The sequence below is a fragment of the Lissotriton helveticus genome, chromosome 4_1 (genome assembly GCF_964261635.1).
Source record: "Lissotriton helveticus chromosome 4_1, aLisHel1.1, whole genome shotgun sequence".
In the NCBI taxonomy this organism is placed as follows: domain Eukaryota; kingdom Metazoa; phylum Chordata; class Amphibia; order Caudata; family Salamandridae; genus Lissotriton; species Lissotriton helveticus.
In genome coordinates this window covers 1,370,969,499-1,370,983,777 of record NC_136063.1, presented here as the reverse complement: position 1 = coordinate 1,370,983,777, position 14,279 = coordinate 1,370,969,499, and the positions used below count along the sequence as shown (strand labels likewise).

The window sequence follows — 14,279 nt, the reverse complement described above, 5'->3', positions numbered from 1 at the left end:
AACCTTAATCCTCGCATGGAAGCTCGAGCGGGGGAGCAGGGTAAAGCGCGTCCTGCCCCTACAGACTGTCAGCGGCCATCTTGCCCGGTCAGTGATTTTCCAGTGTGGAACTACACCCAGCGCTAAAAATCGGCATGACCTCACTCACTCCTCCGCTTGCGGAACTCCCAGTAGCACGGCAAAGTTTTTGGGTCACTCGAGCTCCACTCAGGCCTAGTACATACATACATAAATACATACAATGTTTAAAACCACATAAAGGGCATTGGTTTAAAAGTGCCCCATTCGCTAAATTATACCAACCTAGTAATATGTTTGTTTTCAGAAAACCAGTGTCAACCTAATACTCAGACAAATTAAACAGCATGTTTCACTTTAAAAGGTGTACTTAGCATAAACTGAACATATTGGTAGCAATTTTATGATGTATGTTATATTGATTTCCATTGCCTCCATCAATGTATGTCACTTACTACGATGAATTAAATGATGCATCAGCCACGCCCTTACCGTTCTCTGGATAAATAAAGACAGAGTTTGAGTTCTCCGCTCTGGTGCTATGTGTAACTTTGACAGGTTTATTGGGAAACAGTGTTTCTTCCTGGCTGGCTGCCCTCTGTTTCCCCACTTTTCTCTTCAGAGGCTGAGGGGATAGTAAGGCATCTGCAGAATCAGTGTATCCTTCAGTAGATTTAGACTGTCGATCATTCACCTGCAAAGAAAGGAAAAATATGTATAAGATTCGCTTTTAAAGTGAGACTAAAAACAACCATCTTGTTTCTTTAAACATATACACTAATATACAAAGGTAGGAGTGGTATGAATTCGATACATTGCCAAACTCCAACCTACACACGTTCTACAACTTGGATTTGGCAACCATGCCTTTACACTCTTTTTGACCTGTGACTGAAACTCTGCATTCCACATACACGACTATCTATTATAAGTGCCCTGAGGAAGTTTCTTTAAGGAACAGAACACGTTGGGTGGCCTAATCTAACTTTATGAGTTTGGATATGAGAATGAATAAAGATCTGAATATACATCAGTGTTTTTGGAGTGATCTTCAAATAGAATCCGAAAGATGAGAAAGAACTCTTGGAACGCAGTTTCTCTCGCCTTGAATCATCCATGATAAACAAAATAGTTGTCAGTTTATGAACTTCTTGCTTATGAGTTCTTTAGTCAATAGGATAGGATGAAGGTCTGATAAATGAATCAAACATCACCCAGAGCAGTCCTTGCCTCATTTACAAAAGCCTTGTCTGCAACAGTTTTACCCAAAACAGTCTTCTACACATAAGAGAGGGTGTGTCGGTAAATGGTCAAAATATCGATTCCAAAATATAGACAAACCAAAATATCGAGTCCAAAATATAGAATGGACAAAATATTGAATGGACAGAATATAGACATCAAAAATATCATTTTGAAGGTAAGTAATGTAATATCGATTTAAAAAATATAGACTGTCAAAATATCAAAGTACATAATATAGTTTATTAAAAATATCAAGTTTTTAATAATATCGAATTTTTAAAAGTGTTTTTTATGTTAGTATATGTGTGAAAAGTGTATATATTTTTGTAATTTATTTTAAATAATTAATTTTATGTTATTTAATTATTGTGTAATTTAATTCTGTAGAGGGTTGTGGATTTATAGGGGAATAGGGTGGGAAGTAATTTAATTATAATTAATTAAATATGTTAATTAATTAATTGGTATTCATTTTGATTAAATTGTTAATTAATTTTTTATTGGTAATTATGTAATTCTTAAATGATTATTTTTTATTAATGTATTAATTGATAATTATGTGAATAATATTAATTTATTTTCTGTAGCAGGTTGTGGGTTTATAGGGGAATAGGGTGGGAAGGAATTTAATTATAATTAATTAAATATGTTAATTAATTTATTGGTATTTATTTTGAACAAATTGTAATTAATTTTTAATTGATAATTTATTAATTCTTAATTGATAATTAATTTTTATTAATTGATTAATTGATAATTATGTGAATTATATTAATTTATTTTCACTAGAGTGGGAATAGTAAAATGTACCCCTATGCTATCCAACGCTTTCCCTACTGTTGCACTCTCTGGAGTGGGAATAGTAATTTTTACCCCTACGCTATCCAACGCTTTCCCTACTGTTGCACTCTCTGGAGTGGGAATAGTAAATTTTACCCCTACGCTATCCAACGCTTTCCCTACTGTTGCACTCTCTGGAGTGGGAATATAAATTTTTACCCCTACACTATCCAACGCTTTGCCTACTGTTGCACTCTCTGGAGTGGGTATAGTAATTTTTACCCCTACGCTATCCAACGTTTTCCCTACTGTTGCACTCTCTGGAGTGGGAATAGTAATTTTTACCCCTGTGCTTTCCAACGCTTTCCCTACTGTTGCACTCTCTGGAGTGGGAATAGTAATTTTTACCCCTACGCTATCCAATGCTTTCCCTACTGTTGCACTGTCTGGAGTGGGAATAGTAATTTTTACTCTTACGCTATCCAACGCTTTCCCTACTGCTGCACTCTCTGGAGTGGGAATAGTAATTTATACCCCTACGCTATCCAACGCTTTCCCTACTGTTGCACTCTTTGGAGTGGGAATAGTAATTTTTACCCCTACGCTATCCAACGCTTTCCCTACCGTTGCACTTCCAGGAGTGGGAATAGTAATTTTTACACCCCCGCTCTCCTACAGTAATGATATTGTGTATTTTTTATTACTATTATGTTAATATATATATATGTTTTAACAGATATGATTGTATTTTGTTTATAAGTTAAATTAGTTATTTAATAATTTTAAGGTAATTTAAGTATTTTTAAGTATATTTTAGCTATTTATTTTTAATATATTTTTAATTTTACATTACTTTTAAGAAATTCGATATTTTTATAATGTATATATATATAAACAATATTTTGGGTTCGATATTTTGGTACTTACCTGTTTGTAGATAGGAATTCGATATTTTGTCTGTCGATATTTTGGAATCTATATTTTGGGTAGTCTATATTTTGTCCCTCGATATTTAGTCAGTGATCCGGTGTGTCTTACTTACATGGCAAAGCCATTCAAAAACACTCTATACTTCTCTGGTTTGCTCTTTCAAGGATGTCACCATCACAACAATACAAGTTCTGGCACAGTTTGTTGTCTGCAGTGCTTAATTTGTGCAGGTGGTGAGCACTAGTTCTTATGTTTTGAGACCAGGACCTATTTGTCACCATCAAATTTTGACTCAGAGCATGAACAAAAGTTATGATGCATTGGAACCCGTAAGGAAATGCTTTGAAAGAAATTAATTGTGGACCTGCACTGAAGATGCATTGATAGCCGAGGCAAGTCTACTATGAAGAAAGTTGAATACTCTTCTTCTAGAACCCTACTACATCACCACGATAGTGATCAGCTTTCTCAGTGGGATAGAATAGCAATCCGATTCTGAACAATCTCTCGCGTCTCAAGAGCCTTTCACAGTGAGTGCAGCCGCAAAGTTCATAGGAATTGTACTGCAACAGAATATTATTGTTTGCAATTACTATTAACCAACCTAACTAGTAGTAATTTCATAGACCTTTCAGGAGTTTAAAATGCTGTAAAATGAACCGGCGCTGTGCAGGAAACACAATGGTCCTATCATGGAGTAGCTAGTTCAATGAGGCGTGCTAAAACATATATGCAGGATTTAAGCGCTAAACTCTTAACACATATGGAGTACAGCTATATGGAACATGTATTAGATGTATAAACACATTCCTGTCAAAGCAAATTGACAGGTAAAATCACTTAATATTAGACTGGCATACTGTCAAAAATATACTCCATTTGCATATAGCCCGGAGTATGTGTCCGGAATAAGCAAAAAAAACTGGGGTCTCAGTATGGGACTGGGATATAGAAGAAGAGGATTGGGAGCCATTTTCCTGCAAAGTGAGGGTAGACTGGTATGTGGCAGCTGGAGCAGCTGAGGCACCTAGAAAGCTAGGCAGAATAGAGGTGAATGGGTTTGAGATATCCGGGTCACTGTAGGCAACAGTGCTTCCTAGAATACTAGTGCCTGGGACAGTGCCAGGCAAATTCCCACATTGAACTGGCTTTACCTATTGGCATCCTAGTTCATTCATAAATTTCTACTCCCTCGCACTACTTGTTTTACCACAATTTACAGATATTGTTTTGGTTTTGCCTTTGGTATTATGCTTTTGCCTTTCTGACCATTTACTTTCAGGAGTGTTACTCTAACAAAAATTGCTTTTGATCAAATCCTGTAAAATGTATTGACATTCATGCCACAAAATTGAACTCAGTGTTGTCTAGAGCAGGTTAGGTAAACCAAGTACTGATGCCCAAAAGCATTACCTCATATATATTTAATATCTGCTGCTAACCACATGCATGTGTGTGACAGGAGCAGCTACATCAGAGTCTTTGTAACCTACAGCTATTGCTGGAGCCAGTCTTGCTGTTCATGGGCCTATCAATGATCTTTCATAAATTTGTTACACCAATTTCCCTCTTCAATCTGTGGCTTAGGTTTCCTGTGGCCTGCCATTTGCCAACCAGTTAGGAAAAACATGCGTTGTACCTCAGACAATATCATTACATATTTATGGTTGTTTATTGGACAAATACAATTTATACATACTTCTGTAATAGGGTGTGCTTACATGTTTGAGAACACCAGTCCGTGATATTTCTACTCTGAAAAACCGGAGCTCAGAGACAACTGCCAGTAACAAGACTATAAAGACCTGGTCATCTCCTATCCCTCGTCATCTCATGCCCCCTTCCACCCAGTATTTTGCTCTGCTTATATAGTATTTGCCCAAATACAGGCAGAACCCCATTGTGGAAGTGGGGTGGATTATCATCAGACACTGCTGCATGACAGTATGACATGAGGCTAGACTTCCTATGACAACGATACTGTGAAGTAACTGTCATGAGGAAGGTGAAGTTACTGCTCAGTGGGTTCTCTGTTCTGTAAATCAGTACTTTGAAGCTACTCACGCTGAGTGTGTTTCAGTGAGGTAATGGTTGTCAGTCATCGCGGAATGCTAGCTCTGACTAAATTCAAGTATGTGCATGCAGACTTTGAAGAAGTTGGCTGCAAGGGAACTACAATTCCCAACTGGCCATGCACTCTTGTATGTCTGTAGAGAAGGTGGTCATCTTGTATCCCCAGGTATAAATTTCTTTATGATTCACAGCATCCTTTGATAGGGCCTTATGCTAGGATCTTGTTACAGGCAGGACCTCGCTTCACAGATCTCAGATTTTAGTTTCCAAGACCTGTTGCTTCCTAATAGACTATTCTATGGATACTTAGGATTACAGTATCTAGAAGTCATGTTTAAAGAAAAGTATCTTTTGAGTTATTGCTTGCATATTTATGTGAACTCTTTTGACTCTGTTAGTTGTATCTGCCCTCTTAACACAGGAGGTTACGAGTTCTAGGGTATAATAGGATACTAATGGTATTCCTTATTTTGCAGTTCTGCAAAAGCCAAATAGAAGCTATTGTCATATTCTACAAAACAGTGTACAGTGACGAATCTTGGGTTAGGTATTCTAAACATAGTAAGAGGTGCACATGTATTTCTGTGATTTTTATATTGACAGATTTTTGATTTCCAGGAATTTCCTATTTCATTTGAAGAAAAGGGAGTTGGTTATACAGATATACTGCAAACTTATATCCATCCCTGATTCCAGTTACGTTTAGTATTCTAATGACAAGTTACTTAGGATAGCTCTTCCTATGTAGAGATAATAAAACGAATTTGGTAGTGCGCCTTGCATCGCAAAATGCGATGCAGTGCGCGCTACGAAAGTCGTTTTATTAATTAAACTGTTTACTTACCTGCAATTATCCATATGCCGGTTTTTAGCACCCTCCACCCCGCCCCTCCCCACCTCCCTGCCCCACCGTAACTCCCTCCACGGGCCGCGGCTGGCTGCTGTGTATGGAATGGATGTTTTTTTCTGCACTGTATGTTTCCATGGTGTAGCTTTTTTCACAACAATTTTTATAGCCTGTTTTTAAGATCAGTAAATGTTTCATATCCGCTTTTTAATTTGTGATGAAAGTATCTCAAGTTATATCATTATATGAAATGCAAGGGCCCAGACCAAATTTTTTTAAATAAACTCTAATTTGAAAAAAATAAAAGAAATATGAGAGGACTTCAGCACCCGCAATGCTACAGGGCCTAACTGTAGGTATTTACCATGATAAGCTCTGTGCTGCTTTGAGAGTTTCACAATCTGTGATGATGCCTTAGAAAATGGACTTGTTTGGGCAAATCCAGTTAACTCGATGCACATGTCTTTTTCGCGATAACACAGTTATTGCAAGTTGTTTTCTCTAAGGACCTTTCAGGGAAGTTGTCCACTAACAGCAAAGGTTTGGAGGTTATCCCACAGAGGAATCAGGCTGTCCCAGATAACTGGGTGTAGCTCGTTTCAGGATCCCAGCCCTCCATATTAACTGGATAGTCAGCACAAGTTAGCAGCTTCTTTTGGGCACACAGGAGATTCTCACAGACACAATTCCAAAAAGCCAAAAGTCTTCTCACAAGCAAACAAACTTCCCAAGTAGATTTGTTGTGAATATCCATAGAGACCGGATTAGGAGTCTGACAAAATTGAATCCAGGATCACGGTTCCATGAACAGTAGAATTGAGTTGCAAGGTCTAAGTACTTTCTACGGTGGCAAAAGGTATTTCAGTGCTTTTGTGTTGTCAAATGTTGGACAGCGAGCAAGTGGTATGCATAATGCATAACCTCACAAAGAAAAGTCCTTCAATGCCAATAGAACAGGGAAAGAAGCACATGCAAAAGTAATTATTGCACTAAGACACCTCTTTGACTTTTCCAGGGACTATTTGATTATGTGCAGGAAGGTGTCCCTTCCTGCACATAAACAACCAATAAAGGTGATGTGCTGCTTCTATGTGTGCTGCATTCTGCAACACACATAGAAGTAGCAAATCGTCATTATTTAATGATTGTTTGTGTGCAGAAAGGGACACCTTCCTGCACATAAACAATCATTAATGGTCTTTTACTCTTTCCATGTCTGCAGCAGAATGCAGCACATATAGTAAAAGCAAAAATGAGGAGAAATAAAAGTATTTCTCCTTGTTGCGCCATTCTATTGCATGGTGTTCGTTTTTGACGCTGTCTCAGATTTACACATCCTTGTAAATCTGAGCCAACCTCAAAATGCAATGGGTGTTGCGGTGGAATGCCCACTGCAACACACATTCCACGCCCCTTTCAAGCAAAGGGGCCATATTTACAAGGTGGCATTAAGCCACTCATAGTAGGTTAGCGCCGCTTTGTAAATATGGAGAAGGGCCTAGCGACACCAGAACGTTGCTAAAAGTGAAGTTCTGGTGGTACTATCCCCTTGTTACTTTACCCTAAGTCCGAAGGTAAACGTTTGACAGGGACCTAGCCCTCAGCCTATCTGACCCACGCTCCATCCCGGTCAGCTTAAAACTTTGACTTTGTCCCGGTCCAGTGTGACCAGATAGCCGCGAGTGGTGCTTTAAGCTTTTTGGCACTAGAATGCACAATTTATATTTAATCTTTGTAAATTCATATCTCCAGTTTCCTACATCAGAGTTTTGTCATTTCGTGTTATTTTGAGGATACAAATATTCTCTATGTTTATATATGGTGCTGGATTTTCATTCTGTTGTGACCTTTACTTCTTTACTGTTTTGGTGATATTAAATGCTTTACACATACTAGTATCCTAAATTAAGCTGAACTGCTCGTTTGCTAAACTACTAAGGGTTGAGAAGGATTAATTTGCTGAGACTTGACTGGGCCTATTAGTGACTGGTATTATTACTAGCTGAGGGTGAATACCCCCACCTACTAATCACCCACTTTCCTACACTGCTCCACACAAAAAAGAACAACCCTACCTAGGGGTCGATTCCGATCCCGTAAAAAGCGCTCCGAATCGTCGTACGGAGCATTTTTTCCGTACGAATCGTACCCGTAACCGTCTCCGTACGAACGACGTAGTACGATCCACACCCGATGCAGCTATCCGTCCGAATCGTACCAGGGACCGTACGAATAAAATCCCCGTACAAATTGCCCTCGGAAGCCGCTGTACACGACGTTCATACAGTTCGCGGCTGCTTTTTACGACCTGGCAAGTACGATCTGTGTTGTGTATGCTCCGTATGACCCTTTTTCTACGGGAGCTGGAAACTGTCGTACAGTCAGAGTTCGCCCCGAAACAGGTACGGAAGGCCCCCCCGGGTACGGTGCGTACCCCCCATGATCGCAGGGGTACGCGCCGTAGCCCTGCGATCATGGGGGTACGTGCCGTACACCCAGCATACATGGGGTACGTGCCGTACCCCATGTACGCTGGGTGTACGGCACGTACCCCCATGTACGCTGGGTGTATGACACGTACCCCCATGATCGCAGGGGTACGGCGCGTACCCCTGCGATCATGGGGGGTACGCGCCGTACGGTGTGTAGGTGATCGTGCGCTTTTCCATACGAATCGACGTGGACCGTACGAATCGCGTCCGGGTCGCCCGACCGGGATCGGAATCCGTCGTACGGAAACGGCTCCGGATGCGAGTCGTACGGACGGAGATTTTTAACGGATCGGAATCGACCCCCTAATGTGAAGTGGATAAACCTGAGAGCAATTTTTATTTTTTATGATATGAAATAACACAGATTAAAAAATATATATATAAATGGTCTACTTACACCCTCCTTGTACTTTCTAGATCCATTGATTGGTGGAAGAGAAGAGGCTTTCGGACTGCAAAACAAAAATATCCAAACAGTTATCAAAGAAGGTGGATTTTAAATGCTTTCCATTTAATGTGTGGTGAACAACTTGATGCATCTAAAGAAGCTTCTCTGAACAAAACTAAAAAACATTCTTACCCCCTAGTAGCTTTGCAACTTTTAGATTATAGGTCTTTCCCATTATAAAGTCATGTGATAAATGTTTCAAAATATTATTAGCAGTTAATAATGTTGAAGATTGAGGGAGCTTATACATGTGTGCTTGATCTGAGCATATACTCTTGTATTCTCACTAATGATAGGTATACGTTACAAGTGATTGCAGAAAAGGAGTGTAGCCTATTAACCAAAAGTATTCAATTTTATGGCAGTAAAAATGTATCCACTGACTTCTATATGACTTTTTCTCTTCCATTACCAGGAGATTATCAAATTGAGAACAGGAATTGTCCTTGCAAGGGGTGACAGAGAGCATCCACCAAGATGGCCCCATTCTGAAAGCACTCCAGTGGCTGGTGTCATGTTTCGATCAAATCAGTCAAATATAATCTTCTTTTTCACTAACTACATGCCCATCACCCGAATTTCAGAAAATAAGGGCAGCCTGGTATTTCTGGGAACCTGGGTAAACAAGTAGAATCAGGAAAACAGCAGTTCCTTTTCAAAATACTGTTAAGTACTCACCTTGGAACTCTGAAAGAAGTGCTACCTATGTACTACATTAGCACTCCTTTAATCACCAGTACAACAATAGTAATCACACACACACACATATATATATATATATATATATATATATATATATATATATATATATATATATATATATATATATATATGGTTGCACGTTTCTGTGTCCAGTTGCATTCGTTTTTTCTTTGGTGCCCTCCGTTTGTTCTCCTTCTGAGACTTCAGATTCCTCAGTATCCTCATTAATAGGTGTTACGTTCGTCTGGGCCATACGTTTTCTAGTGGCATCAAATTTTCTGGCGAACGTTAGAATTCTTCCTGTGAGGTAATCTTGCTCGTCTCTGAGGAATTTTGATTGTTTTCTTTTTTGAATAGTTAGTTCATAGTCTTTGATCCTTTTATTCATGGTATCCCTTAGATCTTCCTTTTCTTTAGAATCTTTTTCTTTTGCTATTTGTTCTTCCATGTCTGTTATGTCTTTCATGCATTTATCTCTATCACTCCATGCATATTTGATCAGCATTCGCACCATTCCTTTTGCTGACTCTGCCGTGTATTCTGCCCAGTCTTTAAGTAGCTCAGGATCCGGGTTTTCATATGAAGGTACCGTATAAATACGTAACCCTCTTGGTATCCTGCCACATTCTATGTACCTTTCTAATGAGGTGGCCTCCCACCATTTTCGCACTTCTCGTTCTTGGGCTTTCTCTAGTTTTGAAAATAGCGTTTTCAAGGTACTATATATATATACACAAAAAGGTTCTATGGCATTACCACGCCTTCTTTCACCTGGCACGTCTTTACATCGCACATTTCACAAAGCATACCACTACCACGCATTTACATTCATTCACAATACAATTACCTTCACCACGCATTCCACTACTACGCATACTTTTACCATGCTTACTGCCTCTGAAAAATTCTATCACAACGTAACACTTCCACCTACAGTTAAAAATGTATACATTAAGTCAATACATTTTTTAAGTCCATTTGTCGTTTACGCATTTGTTAGTAATTTATAATGATATATTTTTGGGGGGAGACCCGCAAGTCCCCTTTTTTAATTATCCTGAAATGCGTGGTTGGTATTGGGATGTAAAGATCTGCATGCCAACAGTCTGTATGATCTAAAAAATGCATGGAACCTGTACTATGAAGTAAAAACTTCGGAGTAAAGGCTGTTTCCCATATGCAAATAGGTGCTCCACAGATCAGTGCAGTGATAGTGCTTAGTGATAATAGTGAATAAGTGTGCCGGTGATTGTAAGAAAAAGAAAGTGTGTCAACTATGATCCAGTTTGCAGAAAACAGATCTATATAAATTCAGGCTTGAAGATCAAGTGCTAAGTTGGCACGCTCAACATTTGTGTATATCGCCGTTTAGATACCCTCCAAACAATTCAAGCAGGCTTCTTCCTTAGGACAGACTAGGCAGCAACCTCTCAAAGAATAGCTCACACTGCAGGAACAAATTGTTCCAGAATCCAACTTCCAAGTGAAAAGTGATGGAAAATTTGCCTTTGAGCGCTGGAGCATCATCCTAGACATCGTCAGGTCTACCGTTCCATTATACTGGGTAAGTAGAGAATGCAGTGGTGGGTTTGGCAGTTCCCCCGGCTGCAGGAGGCCTGAGCTGAGGGGGTCAGGCTGTTTCACCGGCTCTCATGGCCTGTGTATCCCTTGCAGGCACCACGAGAATCCCAGCTGCGGAGGCACTTACGGACAAGCAGTGCCCCACTGAGAACTGTTGCCAGTGGTATATCGTGCAAGCAACCAGGATAGTAACCTGGGACAGCCTGACTCCATGGAGCCCTGCAATGTGATCAAGGTGAGCCACTGAGATGCAAGAGTATGATATGAATGGCTTGGCGAGGTTGGACACTCATGACCATGCAGGAGCAAAGATGCAGGCATTCCTGGTCCCACCCATCATTATCCCCGGACGCCACATTATTCCATTAGAATATGCTTGAGGGGAAGCATCTTTCCAAACTGTGGTCATTGCGAAACACAGGACTTAAGAATTAGTAGTGAAGGGTATCTTTTATCCTGACAGGACTGGCTGTCTGGGGAATATGGTGCACTTAGCTGGGTCCTGGACTGCTGCTGAAGAAGTACACATACCTACATTGGAGATTTCCTGCAGCACTTGACGCAACCACTACAGCAGTCGACTAGCTGGGCACGTTCAGGCACATTCTATAGCATTTTAAAGCCAGCTGTGGCATTGATGGGTTATGTGAGATAGCATCACTAGTGGGCCAAATCTCCTTTACAATAGTGGTGCGGTCTAGTGACGGATCCTTGAAAACGCTGGAGCAACATAATTTGCTGCACTGACACGGTCAGGAGTGTATTGTTAAGTGCACAGAGCTGCGCAACCCCAATAAGAGGGAGATTTACCAGAATATTGTGGATAAAATACTGAAATACACAAATAGTTAAGTCAAAAATATTTTCAACTCAGATATATTGTGGTACAGACTACAGGTGGCAAGAATATTGTTTTTTAATTACATTCTTTTTTTTTAATATCGCTGTATACAATATAATTTTCTATATAAAAGCTGTATAACATATATTGATTAATTTGATAAATATTAGTTATTGTATCATAAATTATCAGTATTATAATCATTTTATTTTTTAGTGTAGTTTGTGATTTAACGTGATTTATTTTTTAAATCTAATTATAAATGTTTAATTTAGTAGCAGGTTGTTGGGTGTGTAACAGTTAAAGGTGAAAAGTTAAATATAAAGTTTAAATTATTGTTTTTAATTTATAATTACTTTTTTATGTACCTTAATTTATTAACTGAAAATTCATTATGTAAATGAATTGTTTAATTTTTATTTAATTATTTGCTGTTTTAACCCCTTCAGTGCTAATGACAAGGGTAACTCGTCATGGAGTTTCCATTGATTTCAATGGAAATTTAGTGTAAATCATGAGCATGCCTTAGCATCCAAGTGGTTAAGTAAATTGCTGATTGGTTGTTAAGCGTAACGTGTATTTAGTTATAAAATTGTTTAAATTAATTTTACATGTGTTAAGTGCTTTAATTTCAATTGCTTTTTTCAATAGTGTTTAATCTTTCAATTTCTGTTATTAATTTAAATTGTTTGTATTTTTTTAGTTAGTGTAGAGTAGAGTGTATTTATTTTATATATATATATTCTATTGATTTTATTTAATAGTAATCTTAACAATGCAATTTTAGAATTGAATTTCATTGATTAATTTATGAATCTTTTTTTATTTTAAATATGTAAACATTTTTTCTTTTGTTCTATATTTAAATGTTATTTGAAAAACATTAATGAGATGAAATAGTAAATATGAACCCTTCAAAGTCCACCTCTTTCCCTACTTTTTCTTACATTGGAGGAGGAATAGCAAATTTAACATCTACAAAGTCCAATACTTTCCCTGCGTTTTCTTGTGTTGGAGTGGAAAGAGTAAATCTGACCCTCTTCTAACTCAACACTTTCACTACTGTTGCTCATAGTAGTGTGAAATAGTAATTTTCCCAAAGTACATCACTTTCCCTACAGTTGCTCACAATGGAGTAGGAATAGTAATTCTAGCCCCTCCATACTCTTTCTCTATTGTCGTATACATTGGAGACGGAATAGTAAATAATAGTAAATCTAACCTCTACAAAGTCCAATACTGTCTCTGCCTTTGGTTCGATTGGAGTGGGAAGAGTAAATTTGACCCCATCAAAGCCCAGCCCTTTCCCTACTGTTGCTTATGTGGGAGTGGGAGTAGTAAATCTGACTCCGGCAATACGGGTTCAGACCCATGCAAAACACAGTTGAGCAGAACTTACATCTGCACCTCTTAATATCTAAATACAACAGGGCAAAGGGGAGTTCAGCCCACTTGGCCTTTATGGACCTCAGCTCAGCCTTTGAATGTGTTAACAAAGACAAGCTCTGGACTGAGCTGGGGTCCTTGGGGGGCGGACCAGACACTTGTGTCTTTTATGACAGTGGCCTAATAGGGGTCTATTATTATGGATCTAAAGGGGAATGCTTCCAGCCCTTTGAACATAAAAAAGGCGACCATCAGGGCAGCATTCTGGCCAATTTTTTATTTATCATGTACATAAATCAGCTAGAGAAGGTGCTCATTGATATTGGTTCCGATGTCCCAAAAGTTGGTGGAAGAGCTATTCCAGCATACGCTGAAGATTGCAGTTTTAATTGTTCATACAGCTAAGAGTCTCCAACGACTTGCAGAACATTTATTGATTTTATGAATAGCTTGGACTTATCCACAAATTTTAAGATATCGTATTAGGCAGGCACGAAGAACAAAAAATCTTGTAATCTCTCAGCAGAGGGTCAGTCTTTAACCAGAGTGGAAATGTTTTCTTATCTGGGTACGATACTCAATCAGGGCCGGACTAGGAACAGCAATCCAGCACTGGCAGGTTGCTGCTTGACCAGCCCTAGGAGAGGGGGGTGGGGTTGCTAGCGAGAAGCACCCCTCCCACTTTTCGTACAAGGGGGACGATATTGCAGCCCTTCTGCAAAACCGGCCCCCGGAGACAAAAGTTGTCCCTGTGGGCACAAAACCAGCCCCCACCCCTCACGCCCACCGGGGAACTGTCGGTGCCTGCTACAGCCAGGTTAGGTATATATTGATCAAGAATCTGGGATATGAAATCTCGGAAAGCCAGTTGTCTTCCTATTATCAGCATACATTGAATGTTTCCTCCAATGGAAAATATAAGTTAATAGACATCAA

The 14,279-nt window shown here is 39.1% G+C and overlaps 1 protein-coding gene across 1 annotated transcript in view; it reads right to left on the bottom strand.

The window, feature by feature from the left end:
• The window catches only part of DCDC2 (doublecortin domain containing 2), a 739,932-nt gene that overhangs the window by 296,457 nt on the left and 429,196 nt on the right, over positions 1-14,279 (bottom strand). The window contains exons 6-7 of the mRNA XM_078687928.1: positions 8,783-8,837; positions 511-712 (exon numbers count right to left, since the gene is read on the bottom strand). Coding sequence (XP_078544054.1) covers positions 511-712; positions 8,783-8,837 — 257 coding nt within the window. The remainder of the gene's footprint in view (positions 1-510; positions 713-8,782; positions 8,838-14,279) is intronic.